The sequence below is a fragment of the Lepidothrix coronata genome, unplaced genomic scaffold (assembly GCF_001604755.1).
Source record: "Lepidothrix coronata isolate B3197 unplaced genomic scaffold, Lepidothrix_coronata-1.0 Scaffold1, whole genome shotgun sequence".
Classification (NCBI taxonomy): Eukaryota; Metazoa; Chordata; class Aves; order Passeriformes; family Pipridae; genus Lepidothrix; species Lepidothrix coronata.
Window position 1 is genome coordinate 11994513 of NW_016690181.1, and position 26255 is coordinate 12020767.

The following is a 26255-nucleotide window of genomic DNA, read 5'->3' on the forward strand; positions in this document are numbered from 1 at the left end:
AGGCTCTTGCTTTCATAGTGTGATCACACTACCCTAATAAGGCTGGGTTGCAGCCCTCACGTCACTCCTGGGCAGGTTTCGTGTGATCTGGAAGGTTTTTGTGGCCATGTTCCTGCCCTGCCCTGCTTTGTGGGGGCAGGGTGGGGGCTACATAAGTAAAGATCACTCCTAGGAGGATGAGGGCATCAGAGCCGTGCCTCTACATGCCCTTGATTACACTAGAGTTAGGGGTGGCTCAAGAGCAGCTCCTCTGAGCCATCTGCAGGAGGAAGCTCCTTGGATTGGGCTAGAGGAGGAGGGAATTGCTTTTGCTCTAAAATACTTCTGCTACAAAGCAGCCACATCACACACAAGATCTGGGCTCATATCTCAGAATTTTGGCCCAAAAGACAAAGGTCCTTTTCACCACAGGGAGCTGCAGGCACAGTGCTAATAGCTATTGCATGGACTGTGGAGGGGAGAGAGCCCAGTGCATTAATGAAAAGCCATTAATATTAAAGAGCGGTTAATCTGCGATTACCCAGAGCTCCACGGAGCGACTATCCAAGAGTTAAACCAACACGAAGCTGAAGAAGATTATGAAAACTCTCGATAGAGATTAATGACCTGATCTTAACCATAAAAACCTGCTGTGTCTGCTCCATGATAAATATTCTCCAGGCTTCACTGTGGCCATGAGGAGGGAAGAAATGACAGGGTGGTTTTGAGATGACTAACAAGTGAAGTGTGGCTTCTGCTGGGGAAACAGCATCTGCTGGCAGCCACTAATGAGCTGGAGGAGGAAATCAGTCACCTGAGAAAGACTTATAAAGGGATGTTTTAAAGCCTCAGCCTTCAGTCTCAGCCTAGAACAGGCTGTGCAGAAGGGAACGTCTCTGAACTGGGTTTGGGGTCCAAAATTTATTGTGAGGCTGGTTTTTGGTGATGCTATGTGATGATTTAGAGCCATGCAGGACCCAGAAAGGCTTTTGGAGGTGTTTGGAACAGGCATTTGTGTGTGCATGTGTGTATGTGTGTGTGTGTGTGTGCGTATTTTCTGGTTCCCCTATTTTCTGGTTCCCCTATTTTGAAGTCAAAGCCTTGGGGTTCACTGCATAATTTATGGGGCTGGGCATAAAAGCATGTGCATGTTACTCCCAAAACAGATGCAGTTGAAGAATGTACAGGGACATCACCTCCTTGAGAAACATTACCCCCTGTACCAGTGCCTGCCCCTTCTCTCTCCAGCTTTGGCCCTGCTCAGTGCCTGAACTGAGTGAGCAGAGCTGGTGAGGCAAGCCCGTGGTGCTTTTAGGGGGAAGGCCAGGGAACCCGGAAGCGAGCACCCAGCTGGACTGGCTCCGGGCAGCCTGAGTGAGCCTTGGTGCAGTAAAACTCAGCAATCTGAGTTGTTTGTTCAGGAGGGAGAGGCGAGCACATGGGGATGTTCTCCACCTAGCTCCAGTTTTTAATGCACTGCCGAGGCTGCTTTTTCCCTCCGTCATCGCTTTTCCTTCTCAATATGCCTTGTGCGTTTACAGCAAGGCTTTGAGCACTCTCATCCTCTGGCAGGATCCTCTTAGAATCTGCTGGCAGCTGTTTGAAGCAGGGCTGGTGGATCTGGGCTTCATTTCATGGCTAATTTCACCCAAAATGAACACAGCCTGCTTGGGAGCCTGTTCACAGGAAGGCAAACAGCCCTGTCTTGTGTGCAAGCCGTCTCCTTTTCACCTCCCTGTGGCCTCAGCAAGGCTGGTTGTCCCTCATTTACCAAGGCCAGATGTCTGACTATCTTCTACCTGACCAATGCTGCTCGTGCACTTGGAGAGTGGAAGATGCAACAGAAAGAAAAGTTAAAGGAGGGGGAAACCAACCCCTCCTCAGCTTGTGTCTGTGCTGGATTCCCATGTCTGCATCTAGGGGGCAGGGCAGGTACATGCTTTAAGCTGCGTGTCTCTGTCTTCTGGTCTGTGACCCCTGTAAGAGCCTCACCAGCCAAGATTTCTTCTCCTGGAGATGGAGCGTGTTTGCAAGAAGGGAAGAAAGAAGCAAGAGAGAAACCATGGGCATAGAGCCAGCTGGTAGCCAACTGGTGGCTGGAAGCTGGGGGTGTCTGAGTGGCTTTTTCCAGGAGGCAGGAGCCAGCCTTTGGCTGATCCTGCACCTCAAGGGCAAAGAGGATTTTGCTGGTGGGTTAAGGGGGACAAAAGCAGGTATCCAAAGCCAGTCTGCATGGTGCAAGGTGCCCAGGTGGGTGTGGATTTTGTCACTCTGCACTTAATTAGAAGCTTTGCAGGTCGGTGTCAAGGTGAAAAGCAGGGCTCGGGCCAAGCAGAGGTCTATTAAAGGAGACAAGAAGTACTGAAAATTGAGGTGTTTGCTATTAAGATTCACAATCTCAATTATTTACATCTATATCCAAGACTTCTGACCTCCAGAAGTCACTCCCAAAGTGAATTATTCCCATATTCAGTGATTTTTATGGTATTTGTCCCTGCACTTTAAGAAATCAAATGGGAGAGCTGCACAAGGAGAAGGCTGAGCCTCATATGTGCTTGCAACCAGTCGTCTGCCATGAGATAAAAATGATTACAGGCTGTCATCATTCGGCCTGGGTATGGACTGGCTGTCCTCCAGTCGCAGATTTCTTGGCTAGTCTTAGAGTTTTTGAGAGCTGGAGAGTATCTAAGCTCTTCTCACTAGGAGCAAGCATGCCTGTTTTACAAATATGCCTTAGCTAGCATCTTTATATCTTGCAATTTTGTGGGCAAAATGGTCACTTTGTCCTGCATGGGTTTTATTTTTTAAAAGCTCTATCTCCTGGATTCGTGGGGTCTTGTGCAAGTTTGCAGCTTTTTTCTTTTAAAGCACGTTTGTGGTTGTTTGTGTGCTTGTGTAAATATATGAGGAAGCCTCTCAGCTCAGTACCCAGAAGCAAAGTGGGAGGGTGGCTGGCTTTTGACTGAGGCCCTTGCAAAGGAGTGGGGCCCTGGCAGCCACTGGCCATGCCGTGAGCCCGAGGTTTTCCGTGGGAGGCTGGTGATGTGTGATGGGGAGGTTTGCAAGCTGGATGGGGGGAAGGCCAGCACCCCTCAGCTGGCACAGTCAGTGGTACAGTCAGGGGGAAGCTGATGGCCCCCGGCCCCCTGCCCTTGCCTACAGTAAAGCACTGCAGCAGCGAGGGGAAACCGGTGAAGGGTCCTGCACGACACAAGGCGGGAGAGACAGCTGCCATCAGCCAAGGGGTGTCTGGGAAACTGTGGCAGGAAAGAGGGCACTGGGAAGGGGTGCTGGGAAACCATCCCTGCTTGGCACTTATGGCAAAGGGGTGGAGATTGAGAGGTCATACCTGGGTGCTGGGGTCTCCAGGGCCTCGCATGGGAAGGAGAGAGTGGAGGCTTTGTGCTGCAGCCAGGAGCAGGGTGGGGGAAAGGAGAGCGGGAGGAGGGCTGTGGGATGGTGTGCTGCTGCCTTTCTGGGTGATTGCTTCCTCCTCTGCCCCATCCGAGTCTGCTGTGGATGTTACTCTCAGTTTCTGAGAGAGATGCAAGGAGCCCTGTCCCTATTCCTATCCTTATCCCTAGTCCCTTTTCCTTATTGCCTTTTTCCTAGTCTTTCCTCTCCCTTTATCCTGCTTGCTTTTTCCAGCCCCTCTTCCCTGCCCTGACTGCTTCTGGGTCTGTTATATCTGGGACTGTTCCTGCCCCAGATTGGGCTTGTTTTGCTTCTGTATATGAAGATATTTTTAGGACTACTTTACATCTCAGTGCACCTTGCCCTGCTATGGGCAGGAAGGGAGGAGAGTCTTCCTCATGGGGTTAGAAGCTTCCTGCCCCAAACAGTCCGGTCCGAGGACCAGGAATGATAATGGATGTGTGGAGGTGCTTCCCGAAGTTCCATTTGAACTTTATGGGCAGACCTGGTAAAAACAGACCTCCCATTTCTCCATACGTCAAGCATAGGCAGGACGGAGCCCAGGGAGAAGCAGCACAAGGATTTCATAGCTTTTATGCTGCCAGGCAAAAAGTGCTCCCCAAAGAAATTCAGCATTATGGGTGAGTGGGTACCCATCAGTGATGACTTGTTGCATGTCAACAAGATGGGAGTTTCTCAACCAGCCCTGCTGACTTCACACAGAGGTGATGAAACCCCTGCAGGCACTTATTACCATTCAATTTGAGCAGAAACAAGAACGAAGTATGTTAGCAAGAGGAGTTCAACTGAGCTTGAAAAGAGGCCTTGGCCTGCAAACAACCCAACCCATATCTTATTTTACGTCCTGGGAGCAGCATATGGGAAGATGGTAGGTTTGCAAACAAGTGTTTCATCACCCTGACATCACACAGACATTGCAGATGTCCCTATCTGAGCCCAAAAAGCCCTGAGTAGGAAATGGGCACTTCAAGCTGTGAATCAGTAATCGTTCCCTTAGGAAGAGAAACATTGTACCCTTGGAAGAGCAGGTGAAGCCCATTGCCTGTGAAGACAAGGAGAGGTTGATCTAGGGTGGAGACCTGCCCAGCTGGCATCTGGTTTTGCCCTAGATAGAGAGCATTTTCCTCTTAACTTATATAAAAGACAGAGCAGTTTAGACATAGAAGCCTGAATTTTGGCATGAAGGGTGTCACTTAAGACAGCCCAGTTAAAACACTTGGCCTTGGTGTTTACTCTGGATGGGGCAAGGGGTGTGTTCACATCTACAAAGGCCTCCACTGAAGGATTCTCTGCTTTGGATGCACTCATCCCACACCACCCCTGACTTTTGCACATGTGCTAAACTCAGGTCTGGCTGCATAGGGGAAAATTCATGTCTCAGATGCCCCCTGAATTAAGCATCTAGGGGTGTTCTTGAAAGATGCTCATTGGGGTTGGGTGTTGAGTTTTCCTGGCTCAGCCCCCTTGTACTCTGAGCTCATCCCCTCCCTTCCCAAGCCTGACAGAGAAGCACCTCCAGAAGACCTTCCAGAGGCCCATCCTCTTGCAGCTGTCTTCTCCCATGGCTCTCTGTGTTGTCCAAGTAGGTGAGGCTGCCAAGGGTCTTTGCAGCTGACATCTTTTTTGAAAAATTAGGTGTCTGGGATCACACAGCATTTACAAAAAGCCAGTGTGTTTGAAATACATAAATTCCGGAGGATTGTTCCTTGCATGGCTACTGGTTTGTAGGGTAATTTCTGACCTTGGGGAGAGAAGAGCTTTGTGATTTATTACTGTTTCTCTTGAGCTCTATGGCCACTTTTTTTTTTTTTTTTTTTTTTTTTAACTAACACCATATTCTCGCTGCTGCTTTGTTTTGGCACAGAGAGCCTGAAAGACCTTTCGAGAGCAGGGACATGTTTCAGCCATACTCATTTGAGCACACAGAAGTCTCAGTTTGTTCTCCAGACATGTTCTGGGTCATGTCCTGATCTTAACCAGGCTTTGAGGATGCACATACAGATGAAGGATTGTGATCAGGTGTCGGGTCACTTCAGTAATGCTATCCAGGGGCAAGCTTGGTGGTAATTCCACAGGGATCACCTCCTGGACACATCAACTGCTGAAAGCCTGAGCATGCACCAGCACTGGGCAGACGTGTTCACTTTCCAGAGAGCTGCCAACTCAGCCTGGGGTCATGGAGAAAGGGCCACGCTGTGGCAGAGTCCAAAACTTCTGGTCCTGGGCAGAAGTGGGAAAAGCTTCTGAGAGGAGTGAGCTGTGTGCCCAGGGCTGAGCTGGGATCCAAGTGATCCTAACCCTGGCTACAAACACAAACTCTCCATCGCTGGAGACTGAAGCCCCTATGTGCTACTATGGTCAGAAGGGGCTTCATCCAGAGGCATTTTCTGGTTTTTGCCCTCTCCCTGAAGCTGCTCTTTCTCCCTTTGTGTTTTCAGTTTGAAATGCTGTCCTTCCTCCAGGCTCCAGTTTGCAGTGAGTTGCAAACACTTCCAGCAGCACCAAAGAGTGTCCCTCTGAAATGGAAGGGATCATTAAAATGCCTTGTTTCTCTTCAAGGCCAGTGCTTACGCTGAAAGCATCCCTATGTGAGTACTTATGGGTGTCCATATGGAGTGATTCTGTTCCTTGTCCAAACTTGGTGATGATAAAAGTGAAGTGCATGAAGAGAAGGGTGGCGATGTGGTGTCCGTAGTCCTGCAACTTGGCAGGATACCCTAGTCACTCTGCTTAGCATCATCAGCAGGAGGGAACAACTGCTCCAGCAAGCCAGCCCCCCAGTGCTGGCAGAGTAGTCTGCAGGCCCAGGCAAGCCTTTATGGCATGTCTGTATCTGTCCCAGGGCAAGAGGATGGCTGGTTATGTGCAAGGTCTCCAGGACCTCTAGTGTCTCTAAGTGCTGCTCTGGGCAAAGCCAGCTACCAGCTCATGTCTCCTTGCATGTGCAGCTGGAGAGATGAGTTTCCGTAGTCTCATCAGTCCTTTCCTTTATTTTTTTTACAGGTGGAAGAGACTGAGAGCAGAGGGGCAGCCCATAGCATGGGGTCCCTGGTGCAGGCCCACAGATCCAATCCCACCCCTGCTCCTCCCCTGCTTTGTTCAGCAGACTCCCCTTCAAGACCAAGCTTTCCAGTCACTTCTCCCTCTTCTTGCCACTGCTGTGGGGCTCTGAGTCTGATTCCAGCCCCCTTCCACATGCCAGCTCCAAGAAATGCCTCAGGGGGAGCTGGAAGAAAAACCCATATCCCAAGGAGTCCACTGGTCAGAAACCACATTGCCCCTTCACAGGACCTGTTATCACTCAGATAACTGACTGCATCTACTTGGGGAACCTCAATTTCATCTACAGTGGGCAGGTGGTAAGCATGAACAGCACTGGCAGCATCACTGACCTCCCTAGTGACCACAGCCTGAGTGGCATCCCCTACATCTGCCCCAGGGAGGGTTCAGATCATGCCTCAAGGTTGACATCTGGGCTCTGCTCCATGGGGATCATCATGGAATGGGGCAACCCTGCTTCTGGGACACCAATGAGTGCATTGAAGCCTTGCCAGAGAAAGGGAAGTGTGTCCTCATCCACTGTTGGAATGGCTTCTCTCTAGGTCCTGCTCACATCATTCTGTAGCTGATGGTCAAACACAATATGAAGCTGCTGTCAGCTTATGAGTTTTTAAGGTACCAGCTGAATGTTGAGGAGTATCATCAGTAAAATCACCCTGCTGGTGGGTTTGGAGCCTGAGGGCATCAGCATTGTGTGCCTGAAGCATTCCCTGTCAAGGAAGATAGCATAGAGCTAAACGGACGGGGTGGCCGTGTTGTTTGGCAGCAGCCCGGAGTAGGAACAGCCAAAAACCTTTACCCCATTACATGGGCAAATGAGGTGATTGTAGCTGTTGATTATGTAGGACAGCATTGGCACAAGATGTAGAAGTGATGGCCTTCCTTTGTAGAGTTCCTAGAGGCTGGTGTCAGCAGAAGTAGAGGATGGGGAGGTTTTTTAGGGATACACTGGAGGGAGAGGGTATGTCCTGGGCAGGATGGGAGCCATGTGCTTTGCTTTGGTCCGATGTGATTTTGGGAAAGCAAAGGGCAGTCAGATACAGGTTTCCCCAGTGGTCCTGCCTGGCCTTTTACTGTGAGTGCAATTGCTGCTGAGCATAATTCTTGTTTTTTGCTAGCAGCGTCATTCTTGGAAATAAGACACAGTATCATCTGGTGTTATGTCACTCCACAGTGCCTGTCCACTTGATGCTTGTAGGATGTTAAAGAGGAGGCAAGGTGTAAAGGTGTAGGAGAGTGCCACGAGGGACAGTTTGCATAGATTCATCAGCCTAGCCCTTCTAACATGTGGTAGTTCCATGGAGGGGGAGCCTGGCCCAAAAGAGCCACACCTGAGTCTCTCTAAAACATAGTGCAGAACCTCCTGTATATGACAGGTCTTCCCTCTATCCGGCCTCACGGGATGGTGAAAGTCTTCTGGGAATGATGGACCATACCTGTGGTGCATTCCTCTAGCTCAGGTGAAGAGGAATGAGGGAAGGGAACAAGGTCAGCTGCCCCACGTGAAGATACCCAAGTGTGAACATTGCATCCATTGCTGGCCCCTGTGTAATACTCTCACACCTCATACTCACAGAGCCGAGCACCTCTCCGAAGGACTTGCCTGGAGCCTTCTTATGTCTTCCTTGAATTTTTCTGCAAGGAACTTGTTTATTCATCACTCAAACATTTACATAATTCCTTTGGAAAAGCCCTCTGTCTTTCTTAATGTTAACCATACCTTCTAACTTCGGCACATTTCTGTTTTTCCGTTCTTCCTGGTCCTCACTGGGTTTCTTCCTCATGACATTTGGGTCTAGTGCCTCTCTGTTTCTGGGAGATCTGCCCTACAGCTTAACCTCTGTGCAAGGCAGCTCCATGGAAAGGCTTATGCAGACTTGGAGGCTCGACCTTCTGCTCATCCTATTACCATACCTCACTATCCACTCCTTCTGTATCCTAATAACACATCTGTTGGCCAAAATTTTGCTTATGGGACTTCTTTTTTTGAACTTCTTTATTCAACTATTTCAGGCCAACACTTCCCTATCACAAGGTGATAATCAAACCCTTGAACTCTGAGCAGATCTCATTTGCTGTGCTGCATGCCTGGACTCCAGGGGGTCCAGAAAGCCTTCATCTCACGAGGCTGAAAGGAAACTGCTTGGCTGTGGGGAATTTCTGAGTGGAGAACTCCCCCAGTTTTGATTCCTCCACCAAGAGCTGAGCTACTCTCTGGAGGAATGATGGGCCAGCACTGGCCAGAATGTGTGCAGCTGCAATGTTGCAGCGGGACAAATGCTGAGTGGACCCAGCCTAGCCCACTCTAGGGGTTTCTCCCTCCTCCACATGCTACCAGGGCAAGCCCCTGCAAGACACCAGCTCATCCCAAGGACTTGCTTTTCCTTCACAGGCATCTGTGCATCTGTCCTTCACTTGCACAGTGCTAAGAGTGGTGGAACAGGAAGCCTTCAGCAGCTGATTTGCCACTATCTATATAATGTCTGGGAGGCAGCTGGAAAATATTGTCAGGGCCATGGCTGAATCAGCCTAAAAAACCCCAGCTAGAAGAAGAGGGAATGCCTGGGCTGGAGGAGGAGGAGGGCAGGAGCTGTTTGGGTCCCTGTCTCCATGGGATCCCCTACACACACACACTACATGCACTGTGACCAGGGCTGGGGAATATTTCCAGCTACATTTCCACCTGTTTCTCCTTCAGATCCATGGAGATGTGGGTCTGGGTCATCCAACGGAGGGGATTACCTTTTTTGCTGGCAGCATTGGGCTGTTCCCCCATGCTCTGCTGCCTCTCCCCAGCCCCTTGGTGGCTGTGAGCCTTGAAGCTGCCGCTACATAGCTTGCTTTTAAAAAAACCTGAGTTGTGTGGAAATATTCACACAGGGAGGAGCTGCAAATATTTCCCACGTAAGGGAAATAAGTGAGATTAAAAGAGCATGCTAATGATGGATGGCTCATTAAGGGATTGTTCTTGCACATGCTGTCGGCAGTGGATTTTTGGGGTGCAGGCTCTTTCTTCCTTTCTGAAGGGCAGAGCTGCTCACAAGCCCTTAGAGGTGAACTGAGCCATGCCTTTGTCCATGGAAAAGCCACTCTGTGTCTCTAAGGACAAATTTATATTAGAGGCCTTGCAGAAGGATGGCTGCGTGCAGGGAGCTGGTGCTCCAAACAATCTTGAAGCCATATCTATTGTGACTGCTTGGTGGTAGGAGGAGGGAGAAGTCCCTCCTTGGCACTTCTGAGGAAAAACACCTCTCTAGCTCCTCCAGGGTGCCTCTGCTTGCCCACCCTATGGGTAGAAGGTGTTCTCCTTCTCCCCACTCCTCCGTCCCTGGGGGCTCACCCTCTCCTCCAGGGTTGCCTGACTGTCCTCCCAGCCAAGGGAGGTGCACAAGGGACTCTTGCACATCATTGGTCTGAGAAGGTCTCCATGCCCTTAAAGAGAAGGTGGATTTTCTGCTGAGCCACCCGAGACGCCCTTTTATACCTCCTTATTCAGCCAGCTGCCTGCAGCTTGTCTGTCCATTCCGTCCAGCCCGCAGGACTCTGATTTTCTCCTCCAGACTTGGGTGAGCCTTTCTGCATATCTCTTAATGACCCAGCTTGCTCTTAGGGGGTGATGGGGAAGCAGATTTACCTACCTGAGTATTAGGCATATAAATACCAGGTGGAGGGGCTGACCTGCTGGGAGAAACAGGGGTGCTAGTAAAACATGCTCTATCCTTTGCCTGTTAGAGAGGTCTGCACATTGGAAAATCTCCCTCTGTCTGTTCCAGTGAGCTTCTTTCTTTTTGGTTTCATGCCTTCCCCTCCCTTGGTTGGTTCTGCTCTCAGCTTGAGTGGCGAGGGCAAGCAGAGCCACAGGCTCCCTAGCGCTGACTTCCCTGGGGCCACAGGACTCGGGATCCTTGCCTGCGGTAACTCGGCAATAACTCTCTATTTACACCCCTTCCGGCAGCTCCCTACCTGGTCCTTGCAGCGCCTTCCTCCCCAAAACCACCTTTGAACAGGGACCGACATCCAAATTTATGGTGTCCTCCCCCAGAAACAGATGATTTAAAGCCCACAGGGCAGGCAGAGAGCTGCAGCCTGGCGTTGTCCCCTCGCTTCCCCGGCGTCGCTGCCGCCGAAGTGGGTGCATGTGCGCGGGGCAGGGATGGGAGTAAAAATAGCCGGCGTTCCTCGGCCGCCCCGTCCCTCAGCTGTAGCTCAGCCACCTGCGGTGGCTTGTGCTTCGCATCGCTCCGACCTCCCTGAGTCACGGGGCTGGCACCGGGGAAAGGCTGCGTCCGAGGAGACAGCTGCAGCTCCTTCTGCAGCTCCCTGGCCATTTTTAGAAGCACTTTTCCCCCCCTCCTCCCTAAAGTAATGTGATGGGCCTGCACATTTTCCAGGATAAAGTTTCCTTGGCCCTGCAAGCTGTGCCTCCTGCCTCGGGCATGAGCCCCTGTTAACACTTTCACCTCCCAGCAGAGCCTCCCAGGTTTGCAGACACCTGCATTTTGGAGGCTTGTCTGCTCTGCAAAGGACTAGCTCAGTTTGGGCTTGGCTGACACTCCTGCATCATTCCATTAGGAGATGCAAGCAGGAGATACTGCTCTGCTAGAAAAGTAAAATTTTATTTATGGTGGAGACAACTTACAGCAAAACAAAGGTGGTTTCCCATCTATTCTCTAATATGTTGAGTTGTACCTGTAAAATTTCCATTTAAGGCAAATGCAAGGAATTATCTGGGGAAACTCTTTGAGCCTTTACCAAGTCAACCACAACTTCCAACGCCACTTTATGTCACCTGTGCTGAGGTTGCCGCAACAGGCTTCCCTGCCCCACACAATGGGTATGTGTACTGGCAGCAGCATCCTCTGAGGTCCTTCCTTGTTACCTGGGGTCACTGCCAACCCTTCGCAGGCTTTGGCGTATTTCTTGGCCTCACTTGGTCTCTTACAGAAGTCCCCTGATGCTGAGATTTGTGTTGCTATGAGGAGGCACATGTTTGGCTCTTGTCTACAAACTGCAGCCTAGTTCCCTATATGATGAAAATTTGGTGAAGTTGGGAAACAAGAACAAGCCTGTTCCTCTTTTTATTTTCTAGAGTATTCTTGCTTTGTTTTTAAAACCCAAGAAAGTGACCACCAGCATGAGTAATTATGAACTTTATTTCTTGGTTTTCATTTCAGGCTCACAACCATCTAAACCAAGATGTCTGAGTAAGTTCCCATTTTTCTGTCTCTAATATATTGTTGGCATTTAAAAACTTTTGTCCAACTGCCAACTTTTTATGTTTGTTAAGATTCCTCTGCTTGTTTCCAATTAGGATCCTAACTGACTGCCTTTTTTCTCCTTTCCCTTTTCTCTTCCTTCCTTTACTTGTCCATCTGCTTTTCCTGAACAGTGAAGAGGTAAGTGTGTCTTGCTGGGGTTTTTCCTTCAGTGATGCTCGTGGCATCAGTCCTGGCTTTACCGTTCCTCCTCAGGAAAATCAGCTGCTCTATATGTGTGTGGGAAAAATGGTTCATGGCAAGGCTTTCTTGCTGACTCCTTCTGGTAAACATGGGAAGGAGAAGAAAAATCCCTTTTGAAAGGGTTTTCTTTCCTCCTGACTTGGAGTTAGATGCTTTTTTCCCTCCATTCCTGCTTCCTCAGCCGGCCACGAGATGGTGCTGGGAAGGCAGTGGTCCAAAGCGACCTCTCCTCCATCATCCATCCACCATTCAGCCCTTGGCCTAGCATCCTCTCTTCCTTCCCCACATCTAGCATTTCATTGTCTACCCGCTGAGCACTGCCAAATCACTTCTCAAAGGCAATCCAGGGAGACCTGGATCCAGGGGAGCGTGAGCAGGGTGGAGGTTGCATTCTTAGCAAGTTTTCCCTGGCTTCTAGCAGAGTCAGGTGGGGCTGGAGGTGGCTGGAGAAATGCAGGGGAGGGTGTGGGAGGATTGTTCATGGCTTTGTCACTCCACATTTCCTCTTAGGAAATTGCTCCATCCTTCATCTCTACTTGGCACCTCCCCATATGTCTGAAACACCACAAGCTCAAGCTTGTTCTCACTGAGAGAAAAGAGTATGTCAGGGACACATAGAAACTCCACAATATGGTGCTGGTGTCCAACAGGTGCTTTTATTCCCCATCAAACCAAGAGCTTCCAGAAAAGGCTGTGAGGAGACTCTTTGCTATGGTACCAGTTTTCAGATGAGGAATAAGCCCTGGGCTAACAGCACTCAAGGCGCCTGATTATCCTCTGGTTAATGGTGTGCTGCATCTCTGAGCTGGATGCCTTTCCTCTGCAGAGTCGTCCAGCCCTGTCAGGAGGGCCTTGGCACCATTTGCATCTGAAAGACATGTCAGATTTTATTATATTTCGCTCTGCACATCCTTATCCACTTCCCCCTCTATGCAGCACAGGCTCACACCCAAGTGCTGCTTTCTGCTCCCCACCCCTCAGCATATCAGATGTGGTGTGTTTGTCCTGTGCCAGCCCAACTCAGCCTTGCCTGGTCTTCTGGGCAACATGCTGAGAAAACAGTTGAAATGCAGAAGTTGTGGCTTCTTTTATAAATTCCTGTTGTTGCTGTTCCAGCACATGACAGGTATAGAAAAGAAGCCTGTAGTCGTGTCTGTCCTCCAGCTGTGATAAATACACCCTTCAGCATCTCTCGCACTGGGTCTTTTCAGCTCCAAGAAATTACACAGCCTTCATGTTTTCACCTGCCTGCCTGTCCTTCTCACTAGGGTGTTGGGGCATGTGCCATGGCCCACTCAGAAAGACATCCCACAGCTCCTTAGCACCCAGAGACACTGGGGCCATGAGCTTGAGCGCAAAGTAAAACAAAATTAAAGAAAAGGCTAAAAGTCCCAAGAAAGCAAGTTTGAAGTTATATTTCATATGCATATTTTCGAGTTCATCACCCTTGTTATCTTTTCCTGAGGCACTTTGTAGGTTTTAGCTTCCTGAGGTTGGCAAAGCTGGATTGAGCAGGAAGACTCTTCTTTGAGTGCCACTGGTTTGGAGACCAACTGTGTGTCAAGCTCCTGGCTGGAGCAGCTCCCTGGCAGGGCTGTAGGCCCTTAGTGGACTGTGGCATTGCATGGGGAAGGGCAATGGAAAGGGGAATGGGCACCTGATGACCTGCTTCTCACTTGTTTCTTCCACTTGCAGAAAAAGAGGAGGGCAGCCACTGCCCGTCGGCAGCACCTGAAGGTACGTGGCACTGCTGTGGCTGTGCAATGTATGACCCAACCACCCCATCTCCCATCCCAAGCCACTCAGCTCTCAGCACTCCCTCTCCTAGAAGAAGCCATAATGCACAACGTGGGGACCTCCCACCCCACTCTTTACTGTGTCCCCACCACTATCTCTTGCTTTGAGATGGTGGTATTGACGGGAACACCCCAAGCTGCCTCTCCATCAGAGCTCCCACTCCCTTGTTGAGCCCCCTGCCCTCCTTGCCTCCCTTGCCTCCACCCTGCACTGACCATTCTCCTGCTGCCTTCCAGAGTGCTATGCTCCAGCTTGCTGTCACTGAAATAGAGAAAGAAGCAGCTGCTAAAGAAGTGGAAAAGCAAAACTACCTGGCAGAGCATTGTCCTCCCCTGTCACTCCCAGGATCCATGCAGGAACTTCAGGTAAAGACTCCTTTAACCTTTTCACAGTGCTGGAGCAGAAAAGATTTGACTCCATCAGTCAGCCTGGTGGATCTAGACTGACCTTCCCATCTTGACACTCTTCTCACCTGTGGTGCCCTGAAGCTGGATGGATGTGGAACTGGCTTGAGAGGCAGGTGGGGTCTCTCTGCAAAAATGTGTTTCTGATGATGTGTTGAGGTAGCATTTGTGTGAAGACAGTAGCATGGAGATTAGGACAAGCCACCCTTTGCCAGCTGGTCTCGACCCCACCTAGTCTTCTGAATTGGGATCTTTCAGAGCCAGAGCTATCAGGAGAGAGGAATCATGTGTGTGGGTCCAGAAGTCAACACCCCTCTCTGCTTTCCCCCCAGGAGCTGTGCAAAAAGCTTCATGCCAAGATAGACACAGTGGATGAGGAGAGGTATGACACAGAAGTGAAGCTACAGAAGACTAACAAGGAGGTGAGTTTCCCCTGGAGCCATCCTTCAGGGAGTCTCTAGCCCATTCTTCATGCCTCCCAGCACTGCTTGGGTCCATCTCATGAAACCCATGCCCTGCTATATCTCTCATTTCATCCCCCCTCAGCTGGAAGACTTGAGCCAGAAACTCTTTGACCTGCGTGGCAAGTTCAAGAGGCCGCCCCTGCGCAGAGTGCGCATGTCGGCTGATGCGATGCTGCGGGCCCTGCTGGGCTCCAAGCACAAGGTCTGCATGGACCTCCGAGCCAACCTGAAGCAAGTGAAGAAGGAGGACACCGAAAAGGTACTCCTTCCCTCTCCCCTGTGCCCGTAGCAGGAGTTGGCCCCCATTCTTCAGGGCTCACACCTCCCTGTGTGATAGACAGGGATGAGAGTGAGTGTTTCTCCATAATGTTCTTCCTGCTCAGTATTTCCTCCTCTGGCACCCATGATGTTGAAACAGGAGGGTGCAGTCCAAAAAGATGTATAGCATGGGTGGAACTGGGTTCCTCTAGCTGATATGGGGGTTTCCATGGGTGGACAGATGAGGGTCCCGGCTCAGGTGGGCTCTTACACTGGGGGGGCAGCACTCACACCAACCTGACCATCCCTCCCTCAGGAGAAGGATCTTCGTGATGTCGGTGACTGGAGAAAGAACATTGAGGAGAAGTCCGGCATGGAGGGCAGAAAGAAGATGTTCGAGGCTGGCGAGAACTAAGCACCTCCCTCTCCACACCTGTCCTCCTCTCCCTGCTGTCCCTGCTGCCCGCCGGGCTCAGGGGCACTGACTGGGTGCCATTTCTCTCTAGTTTTTTGAAGAGCTGCATCGTGGCAGCAGTGATGTAAATAAAGCTTTGGTGGGAGAGGTGGGTGTTGCCTGCCTGGGTGGCCAGACCCTGACTCATGACATGGTGCCAGCAGGGTCTGCCCCTCCAGTGGGGCTCCTGGTAGAGTTGGGGAGGCTTTGACAGGGACTGTGTTGTGGGGAGGGGAACCTCTCTGCTGTTGGTCCCCCTCCAAAGCTGGGAATGCTCATGGCCTTCCCCAGTGGCGAAGAGACAAAAAGATAATGGTCCAAGCCTCAGGAGGTGTTGCAGAACCTCAACCCATGATGGCATCAGCAGGAAGCTGTGGGGAAGAAGCAGAGCCCAGAAGGGAGGAGAGGGGTAACAACTGCAGGGCGGAAGCAAATCCTTCAGCTCCAGTGGGTTTTGAGAGATGCGAATTTAAGACAACCTTGACAGCACCTGTGGCAGCACCCCAGGACTGGTGCAGTGTAGAGTGCTGTGGTTTAGAGATGATGGCTATCACCAGAGTGGCATGGGCAGCTGGGGGAGCAGTGCCTCTCCTGCCACAGTGGGGATGTCCATGCCCCCTGCTTTCCTTTTGGGTTAGCCCAGAACTTCCAAATTCCCAGCTGCCAACAAGTAAAACCTTAAGTCAGTCTCAACGGTTTTTTAAAAAAAAACCACAAACAAAAGAAACCCCCAAATTCACCTTCCCTCTGCCCTCTCCCATCCCCCCAAACCCTCAGACCATGAAGTTTCCGGCACAGCTCACTTCTGCTGAGCACAGGAAAAGCGAAACGGCAGCAGCACCCTTGTGCTGGAGCTGTCTGTGCGGCCGCCGCGCCAGCCAGGAGGGAAGATGTCAGACTCGGAGGGGTGCCAGGAGGGTGCGGAAGGTGTGAGCCAAGTGGGAGATGAATCCCCTGGGGAGAGCGAGAGGTGAGGCTTGGGGACACCACACCTGCCTTCCAGTCCCGGGATACTGGGAGGCTGGGAAATGGGGAGGGAAACGGTGGGCAAGGAGGATGCACGACCAAAACAATGATGACCCACAAGGCTGGAATGGGTCAGATGTTCCATCAGGCTTTTGAAAAGCTTCTCCAGGTAGGGAGAGACTTAGATTTTTCTAAAGCTCTCATCCCCTTTGAACTTCAAAGTCCCTGGGAGGGGGTTGATCAAGTGGGGAATGACAGCTTCAGAAGCAGGCAAGCTCAGTGAGCATCTGGTGACCTGGACCCGCTCCACAGCCAAAATCAGACCCATCTCTAAGACCAGTGGGTGGAGATCAGCTGCCTCCTCTGCTTGCTGGGCACATCTGATTTCTTGCTGTGTGCCCTATGTCTCTAGCCAAATTAACCTGGCAGTATTTCAGGCTAGCTGCTGTAAGGTTATACATCTCCCTATGCCTCTGCTCTGCTTTATAGCTTTATCAGCAGAGACTGTAAAATTTGGGATCTGTTTGCTCCAATGCAGGCAGCTTTCCATGGGCGTTAAAAGAAGACAGATCAGTGGCAGAGACCACATCTGTCTGTGGTGGAGGCAGACAGAGATAAACTCAGCCAAGGTGCATCACCCAGAAGTACTCAGATTTGGACTGGATTCAGGCTGAGCATCCAGTGAGCTTAGGGAGTTGCCTGATTTTTCACCTCCAGCTTCAAAGCTTGCATTAGCATTTCTCCCCAAGGCTTCTGAGAGCCAGCACAGTTAATGTTGACAGGAGAAAAAAACCCTTGAGTGACAATGAGAGGAGAAAGGTGTGTCATCTCCTGTCATTAGTGGTTGCACTAAGTGTTTAGGCTGACACTTGACAGCAATTAGCCTTGGCTGAAGATTTGACTGGAAACTTCAAAAGGTGCTGGAAGGCTCTGTGCATGACTTTCTGCTGAAAGAAAGGGAAGCCTTGGTTTCTGGGGGAGCACAGGGGTTTCCTCAGCACTGGAATCTACACAATTCCCAGCATTGCTCCAGCGTGGCTTTGCCTCTCTTGCAGGCTCAGCTCACCTTGCAGTAGCAAGGAGCAGGTGCTGTGCATGGCCCAAGGCAATCAAACTTTCCTGCTCCCCTCTTGCTGCAGTTGCTGCAGGTGCTGGTATGTTGATGGAAGCAGGGCCACCGCTGGGGTCTGCTGGTGGAGCAGGGTCAGCTTGTTCCCTTTTCTGTTTCCTGCTGGAGTTCCCGCTAAATAAGAAGCTGTCTGGAGGAGTCTGTTCTATAGCACTCAGACCCTTACAGCCTTTAGAAACATGTTTAAAAAGAGTATATGTGATCAGTGACAGCAGGGTGGTGCATCCCTTCCTCTCTAGCTGCGTGTGTTTTAGAATCTTAATGAAATTTCTTAATGAAACTTGATGACAAATGTAGTGACCAAAATAAGTTCCTCTTTGTTTTAAAAATCAGGAGAATTACATTCCCTCCCAATTTGTGTAATAGTTTCATGTGCAGCTCTAAATTTCTCCTGTTTTTACTTGTGCTATTTAAACACTTCCCAGGTGATTACCACTCCCCAAATGGAGGAAGGAAGTGTTTACTTGCTGTTTGGTGCTACATTTTCTCACCCTGTGGCTAACTCAGCTCTCTCTGATCTCCTCTCCTTGATGAAAAAGCTTTTTTCAAGCTGACCTGTGTATGGATGGAGTCAGGACAATGCTTCTAAGACAGCCTAAAGCATGATGGAGGTGTGAGCAGCGAGTTTTCTGATAGAGCTGCCAGGAAAGTAAATCCCAAGTCTCCTGGGTGTAAATGCACAGTGGGAGGTGTTGGGAGAAAAGTATAGGTACTTGTCTATTTAACTGTCCAGTGTATATAGAAGAGGAGCTTGCATTAGAAAATGTCCTAGAAATCTTAATTTGAACATAGCCCACTTTGTTTCCCCATACAAATTGGGACATGCTGGCTAAGTCCTGCTGATGCCAGTGCAACACTACTTAAACCAGACTGGTGTTACACTCTCTTCCATGAACTGGAATTGCTGCATTAGGAAACTGCTGCAATGTCAGCCTTCCCAAGTCAGCGAGAAGCTGGAGGGAGCTCTGGGGAGGTGGTTGCTTGGGTTGCCCTGCCTTGACAGTGGGAGGCTGGGAGCCCAGCATGCAATGGATCTGTTACTCAGAGCTCTCTCCATAAAACTCTGGAGGCTTCAGGTAGCCTCTGACCTTGGTTCCTACACCCATAGCAGTGCACATCCCCACAGCTTGGGGTGTGCTCTGCAGGATATCTGCACCTGAGAGGCAGCATGGCTCATGTGGCAGGTTTCTCTTTCCTGTGGGGTCTGAGATGAGATTGGCTTTTCCCAAATTTCCCATCTCCTTCCTTCTGGGGTTTCCCACCCCACGAGCTGTAGGGAGCCCTTGGCAGCCCATGTATGGTCACTGCCTGGGGAGAGGCTCTGCTGTGCCAGCAAGCCCCAGGCGTTTCCTTGCCATGTCTGTCCCCAGCTGTCTTGAATTCTCCAGATCCTTAGAGGATTCTCAAGGGTCTTTGCTAAAATGACTGCTGTTGCTAAGTATATCCATGGTTGGAAGGAGGTTGTCTGGGAAAACTGATACTTGGAGAGTCTTTGGACCCCTCAGTGCATTAGATTCCTTGGGGGTGGGATGGAGGGATGACTGATCCCTGCTCAGGAGTAACTGGTCACAGTTTGACCCAGCTGGGCTCATTAAAGTGGAAAAATAGTGGGGAAATAAACAGGGGAGGACCAGATGGATTATTTAATGAGGCTGGGTTATACTTACGGTTTCCAAACTGGATATAGGTGGTCTGGCAGTGGCATTAGGGGTAAAGAACTGTCTCTAATTATAGGAGGTATCAGGTGCCTTCACTGCCCTTTTCTCCTTGGGGGTAAAAAAATAAATTAAGCCTGGCATGCCTTGCCTTGCCTTGCCTCTGAGCTTATTTTGCTATGTAAAGCTATGGGTTTGGAGGAGTGTGTGTTAAAGCAAGGGACTGCCCAGGAGCCTTCATTTGAATTTTACTTTCTTTTTTTTCTTTTTTTTTTAAACTCAGAAGACTCTCTGCTGGCTTGAAGGCTGGCTGTTTTAAAACTCTTGGTGTGAAGTCTGGCTCGGAAGCTTGTGGGAATCCCTTGCCCTGGATTTTGTAGGGCAAACTTACTTCAGAGAGTTTAGAGTTTTTCCCAAAATCTGAAAACCGTTCTGCTTGCAGTAACTGGAAGGGCTGGTGGTGTGGCAGGAAGTGCTTAACCTTGGCATGCCCTGGGGATCCTGGGCCCCTCTGCTCTGACCCTCACTGACCTTGCTAATCCAGCCCGGCTGATGCTCTGCCTGCATCCCCTCTTTGCATCCATCACCCTTTTGACCCATGTGACCCCCCAGCTGTGGGTTTGCACAGTGGCTGAGCTGACTCCTTTCTGCTTTGGTGCTCTCCCCAAAGCTGGGCTTGCTCCTAACTAGGCACTCACCCAGCCTGGCTGCTGCCTCTGCCTGGATACTGACTGGCATCTGGACAGACCACCTGGCCAGAAGGTGCTCCAAGACCTCACTGGTGCCATGTTTTTGTAGGAACAGCTTTTTCTTTGAAGGGGGTGGGAGTCCTGACCCAAATAAAGTTGTTGCCCAGGCTCCAGGAGGCATTGGTGTGACCACCTGGCTCCTGGGACTGTAATCTGACTCTGACTGACTGCAGACCAGCAGTGGCCCTCAGAGGCTCAGAGGAAAGGCCGCAAGGATTTGATGCCCTCCCCTCGTCCTCTCCATGCAGCCTTCCTGCTACAGTCCAGCTATGCAAACCTGCCTGGGAGGGATGGTGCTCACCCCAGCCTGCACGGCAGCTTTGACCTCCTGTAGCCGCAGTTTCTGTTCCCTTTATATGTCCGACAAACTCCTAATCAGGCTGAGCCTTTGGTCTGACTGACGAGGTTCTTTGGCATCCTTTGAAGCCAAATGCACAGTGAATGGGTTCTCATGGGGTTGTTCTGTTCTGAAGTCCTTCATAAGGAGAAACCTTGAGGATGTACATCAGTGCAAGGAAGACATGGGTCTATATTTTTATGACAGGGATTCAGGGGCCTTTTTGCCCAGGTTTTGTTCTGGATCATGGTCATCTGGTATATGAGTAAAAAAATATGTCGTAGGAGGTGCTGCACATTCTGGGAAGGCAGCTGTCCTGCATGGCATGACTTTGGTATGATCAATACTAGAGGAGCACCTCCAGTGCCCAACCAAGGTCAGGGTGTCACCATGGTGAGTGCTTTGTGGCTATCCTGATGGCCTACTGCCTCAGGGAAAAGAGGACAGGTTAACTCTACTGCAAGGCTGGACAGCTGAGATGTTTAGGAAGGGATGCCCTAACTGTAGAACTTGCCCACTGTATATTTACTACCCTAGAGAGTTTCCTATTGGACCTGTGTGACATCTGTCAGGCCTTGGCAGCTGTCTTAGGTAACCCAAGGCATTGTCAGTGGTGCTTGACACCTATGTTTAGGCACCTGAATTGCTCCCTAATTTCCCAGTATCATCTAGGAAGCAAAGGCCATAGCCCTGCTCTTCTGAGGTTTGGCCAGGTATCTTGCAGTCCTCAGCCTGTCTGCATGTTCCACAGAGGCTCAGTCACGAGTGGGTTAACCAGCCCTGCTTGGAGCCCATGTATGTTTTCCTTGCCAGTGTATCCATCCTAACACACACCAGATGTGTGAGGCAGCCGTTGGACTGTCTTAATCCCAGGTTTCGGCACTCAGAGTTGTCTTTCTCACGGGCAGGTCTGCAGTGGCTTCCACTCCTGCAGCCCACATCCTCTGCAGGAGAACTTGCAGCAAGGCAGGGCAAAATATCTTCTGTTATTTTCTTCTCTAAACAAGTCCCTCCTGGGATGGGCTGCTGCAGCAGAGCTGATGCTGACAGCTCCATCTTCAGTCATATGAGGGGAGTGTCGAATGCAGGAACTACTTGAGTTCACTCTGTCTCAGAGGAGCAATGCATCCACCACAGCCTGGTGCATCTGGTAACTGTCCAAGGGATACCCAAGTAAAGAGGAAGAAGCATGAGCAAACCCAGCTGGCTTTATTAATGAATGGATATGGCAGTCAGTGGGCTTCTATTAGCTTGATTGGTGACTTGCACCCAATGATCTGAAAACTTGGGGCCATCTGGGGGCAACTGATTGGAGACGTACAAGATTTGGTTTAGTTGAATCTCAGTTTATTTGGATTTCTCTTGCTATTGCACAGATGTGTAGGCCCAAATGTTTTTGCCGGTGTACATCAGCACCATCCCTCTTCCTGCCATAAAGTGGTGCCAGTTTGCATCAGCTGGAGGTCTTCGGTTCTTTCCCTTACACGTTCATTTTGAAAACAGATTGTTAGGGATTAATTCTGCATTACCAAGGAGCCTCTCCCCCAGGAAGGCTCTAGGTATCTGTTGCTTGCTGCAGCTGAGCAGACAGTATGTGTAATGCCTTTTATCAAGTCTTTGCCAGATAGTTTGGAAAATATGATCTCTTCTACTGTGCTTGTGCATGCTTGTGCTTTTCTGCTGCAGCAGCAGTTTCCTTTCCAGTGCAAGCTTGCTTTGGAGCTATTAGCATTGACAAACCCTGAACTATTGACAGACCCCAAGCAGTCACTGCTGCCAGCTATTTGGGAGAGGCAAAGTTCTCCTCCAATAAAATTGGTGACAATAATAATTTCCTCTTAAAATAAGTGACTCCTTGCAGTTGTCACGTAGCTTCCTATAACATGAGCTGACAGCATTGTGCCCGAGCTGAGCTGTCTTGAAGGGCAGACTAATGAGATAGACTATGCTCCCCTGCTCTGGTGGGACTTCTCCTTCCTTAGGGTGGCATTTGTCTCTTCTGCTGCATCTCCATGCCAGTTACCACCTTCCTGCACACAGCCTTAGCTGCCCTTTGTGCAGAAAGGCTCATCTCAGCTTTTTGTTGGGCCCCACTTGATGGAGCCATGTGTCTTCAAGCTTTTTGGATACGTGATGATACTTTTGCGGGCCCTTTCAAAACAGCTCCTGTCTTCTGCCCAGCTTAGCGAGGGAGGCATGGATGGATATTGGCAAGGTGATATTACATGCCTTTCGTCAGCACAAGGAGGGACTTAAAGTGAGGGTGTAGCTTGGAAGCAGGAACTGTCAAAGAGTGCTTGGGAGTTCCTTCTTATCCATTTAGTCTACTCTGACTCCAGCTAAAGTAACCAGCCCAGCAGTGTAAAGTGGAGATTCATGATTGCTAAAACTGCTTGTATTGCACAACATCAGGGCCTCAAACCAGCTGTAGATAAGCTAATAAGTTTATATTGGGCAGAAGCTGTATTTTGCTTCTTGAAAGCTGTGTGGTCAACTGAGCAGCATGGCTTGACAGGGCTGCACTCGTGCAGTGGTACTGTCCTACAAGCCTATCAACAAAATGTGGTGCTTGGCTTTGGGTGATGCTTAAACACATCACACAGATGCCACTTGGTGAAGGAAGGTGGTGCCTCTGTTATGGGTTATGCTCTTCTCAAACCCAACGTGGGAGATGTCTGAAGGTGTCTTCAGCTGCCCAGTTCCCATCTAATCCAGCTAGTCAAATCAAAGACCACTCCATTTATTTTGAATAGACATTCAAAATTCAAATTCATTCAGCAGTTTTCCAAACCTTGGTGAGCAGAGACCAGTGACAAGGCAATGTGATGCTATAAGAAGGCCTTTTTAGGCATTTCCTACAGTGTCTGCTGGGGAAAGACAACCACTTGGCAGCAGTTATAAGCCTATAGCTTATCCATCCTGGCTGGAGTCCTTTGTCCTGCTTCTTGGCCCTGCAGAGGAGAAGCATCCTAAAGAGATGGAGTCTGTCTCCTCAGGGCCAATAGTTCTCCTCTTGTCCCGTAATGACCCTCCTGCATAGGATGGGAGTGTCTTATCTGCAGCCATTGTTTTGTCTTCCTGTCTCTTTCCCAATGGCTTTGTTGATTTAACCTAATATATAGATATGGGGCACAGTATCAGTAATGACTCTGGCTTAACATGCTGGACCAGCTGCACTCCTCCAGGGTTTGGCTGAGTCACTTGGCCTTGGCCTCAGTCTGGAAAACTGGGATGGTGGCTCACTGCAGTGGCTCAGGTAATATCTCACTATTTGCATAGCACTTAGCACAACAGGGGCTCAGATATCCTTTAACTATGCTGGGCTACCCAGTTAATGCTTCTCTCCTTCTCCTGTTTTTAAAATCCATCCTTTGTACTGGTTTGTATGACCCCTGGAACAAAAGCCTCTTCTCTTACAATGCTTGTAAGCTTGTATCTTCCCCTCTCACTGATAAATGAAGCAAACTCTTGGGATTTTAGGTTTATGGATATACCTATTAAGTTCCCCAGAGAGAGTCCCTTTTCCATACTGTGTAAGGCTGAGAGGTAGCAGTGGGGTAGAGGAAGAAGGATGCTCCTTCTAGATCCAGCTTCTGATTCCCTCTCATTTCTGCCTCTTTGGATGTCTTCGGAAGAAAGTCATCGTTGATCCCATGCCAAATATTTCAGACTTAGTATGACACAGTGTTTGTTGGCTCTTTTGACCCAGCCCACAATTATACATGTTCTTCATGGTGCTCCTCTGAGTGTGTGGGCCTGGCAAAAGCTCTGAGCCAAGACAGCTACTGCCTATGGCCCCCCCTCCCTGAACACCCATGGGTCATGTGCTGGCTTGGGAATATCCTCTCCTGACTCGTGGCCAGGGCAGAGGAAGGCTTGCTAGGGAGCATCATTTGGGACTGGACTCCTTCCCCTGCACCCTGAGCTAATTGCACAGGCGAGGTGCCCTGCCCTCCTGGCAGCAAACTTCTGGAGCTTGTAATGAGCTGTTCTGGTGTGAAGGAGACAATGTGCTGCTTTTGGCTGCTAGATGTGCTCTTTCCTTGGGATTATCTCTGACTGCCTGTTTTGGTCTCTGGCTGCCCAAAAGTGAGTGCTGGCAGAGTAAGCTGGACTGAGTTAAGTGGGAATTTGGAGTGAAGGTAAGGTGAGCAAACCCTATCCATCAGGTTAATGTGTAAACCACACCATCTATGCACCTGACGTACCAAACGGTGTGCCCCTTTCCCTGCTTTCAGGAGCAGGGGCTCCTGAAGGGCTTGGCAAATGCTGATGTCTGCCGGGCTGGTTCAAAGTGGGGGTTGCATGTGCATGGTGAAGAGAGGCCGGTGAGATGTTAGGAGAGGGAGAGAGGTTTGTGATGGCAGAGGGAAAGATGCCTCACTTAAAAGACAAACTGGACACTCCTCCATCTACTCCACTGTCCTAGAGGGGCTGCTGGTGGAAGCACAGGGTCTCCAGCTGAGACAGGGCTCTTAGTCCTTGCTGAAGATGTGAGGCTGTTCCTGCAAGAACATCTTCTCAGGGTGAGATCCCCACTGACATGCAGGCATGGGCCTCGGGAAACCATGCCGGCAGATGAAGGCAATCGTAAGAGACTGGCCCTCGCAGTGACTGTACCTGGGGCTTATGCTGACAGTGCATCCCAGCAATATTGGAAAGAATTGCTTGGGCTGCATTTCCTAGAGGACTAGAGTATTTTTTTTTTTTTCTTTTCTAGACCATGTGTGAGCCTTCAACTGATTTTGCAACTAGTCCTACATAGCAGAATGATTGTGTAATTAACGGGAACTGGTGCGGCCCTATCTCTCTCTGGGACTCCTGCTCTCTTTCCCACAGTGATGGAGACAGACTCATTCTCTCTCTTAGCATCTCACCTTCTCTGCTCCCCCTGCTGCTGGGAAGAGCTTTGGGAAACTCTTCAGTGCCATGCAATGTATTCCTGGGTGCTCCAGCCACCCCAGGTCCTGCAGTGGTGTGCGTTTTTGCTGCAGAGATTTATGGTGGTTCTCCTAGCTCAAACTGTGCCAAAAAATAACAGATGAATCAATTCTTTGTTTTTCTTCCTGTGTCCACTGTACTCCTACTCGCTTCCTGCTGGGACCAGGAGGTTTGTTTCTGTGAAAGGATATGAGCAGCTGTGGGACCGATGCTGACCTTACTGTTCTTGGATACATGGTATGACTCAGACTGATGCACGTGGCCTCAGCAGCGAGAGAGAGGAGAGGGGACTGAAGGCACATCTGTACTGCAAGATGATGGTGTGGGATTTCTCCTGCACTGCTCTTTCTCTTTCACAGCTTTTGTGCCTTCAAATAATAGTTTTAAATGGTCCCTGCCCCATGGAGATGGAGACAGTGACTCTGTCCATGTGTCACAGTTCCTTCCCTTCTTGCAAGCTGTGGGTCCTGCTCTGCTCTCCATTCCCTGTTGTACTGCAGGACTCTGCTGATGCTGGAGGAAGGATGAGTTCTCTTGTTATACCTTGTATCTTTCTCAAAGATGAAAGCCAGGGAGAAGGGCAGGAAGCCTTCCCCAGAAGTCGAGTAGCCCAGACATCTTGCAAGATTTTTCTAGGTGGAGTTCAGTACCAGGAATGTCTCTCCCCGGGAGCAACACAGAGCTCAGCCTGTTGCAATTAAGGGACCTCTTTTCTCACTGCTTCACTTCTGGTGTTTCCAAATTATCTTAACATCTTAGACCAGTAAGAGCTAATGTCATGACCTCTCTCTGGTCCTGGATTTCATCATCCAAGCATGGGTTTTGTCAGCCCTGTTCATTGAAAGCCCTATCTCTGAGAGGCAGGCAGGCCTGGAATTGGGGTGGAAGTCTGCCGAGTGGTTGCAAGATAAAGAGCTCATGCTGGCATCCTCAAGGAGACAAATCCAGGTGTGGAGCCAAGGCTCTCTTGCTGGGGGAATCAACAGCTTTTCCCTCTGCCCATTTACATGGAGGATCTCGCCTCTGGTAGGTAGCGGTGTGCCCTTGCCTCTTTCCCTCCCCACACCTAGCAGGCTCCTGCCTTCTCCTGGTGACACTGGCTGCATTCCTCCTTGCCCCTCCTCACCTACCAGGGGATCACCTGGCATCTCTGCCTGAAGTAAGTGCC

General features: G+C 50.1%; 2 protein-coding genes across 2 annotated transcripts in view; both read left to right on the plus strand.

Moving 5' to 3' along the window:
- Nucleotides 1-9934: 9934 nt before the first annotated feature.
- Nucleotides 9935-15420, plus strand: TNNI2 (troponin I2, fast skeletal type). Its single transcript, XM_017807806.1, has 8 exons — nt 9935-10040; nt 11649-11678; nt 11864-11870; nt 13629-13670; nt 13967-14095; nt 14467-14556; nt 14681-14857; nt 15173-15420. The coding sequence occupies exons 2-8, from the start codon at nt 11671-11673 to the stop codon at nt 15269-15271; spliced, it is 552 nt and encodes a 183-aa protein (XP_017663295.1). The 5' UTR covers nt 9935-10040; nt 11649-11670; the 3' UTR covers nt 15272-15420.
- A 739-nt stretch (nt 15421-16159) lies between these two features.
- Nucleotides 16160-26255, plus strand: part of LSP1 (lymphocyte-specific protein 1) — a 50060-nt gene continuing 39964 nt past the window's right edge. The window contains exon 1 of the mRNA XM_017807494.1: nt 16160-16280. Within this exon, the coding sequence (XP_017662983.1) occupies nt 16201-16280 (80 nt within the window). The 5' untranslated portion in view covers nt 16160-16200. The remainder of the gene's footprint in view (nt 16281-26255) is intronic.

Bases quoted from the DNA above. Each gene is read 5' to 3' on its own strand.
- TNNI2 (XM_017807806.1), top strand. The intron at 14,096-14,466 runs GTAAAGACTCCT...CTTTCCCCCCAG, and splicing joins GATCCATGCAGGAACTTCAG to GAGCTGTGCAAAAAGCTTCA. The intron at 14,858-15,172 runs GTACTCCTTCCC...TCCCTCCCTCAG, and splicing joins AGAAGGAGGACACCGAAAAG to GAGAAGGATCTTCGTGATGT.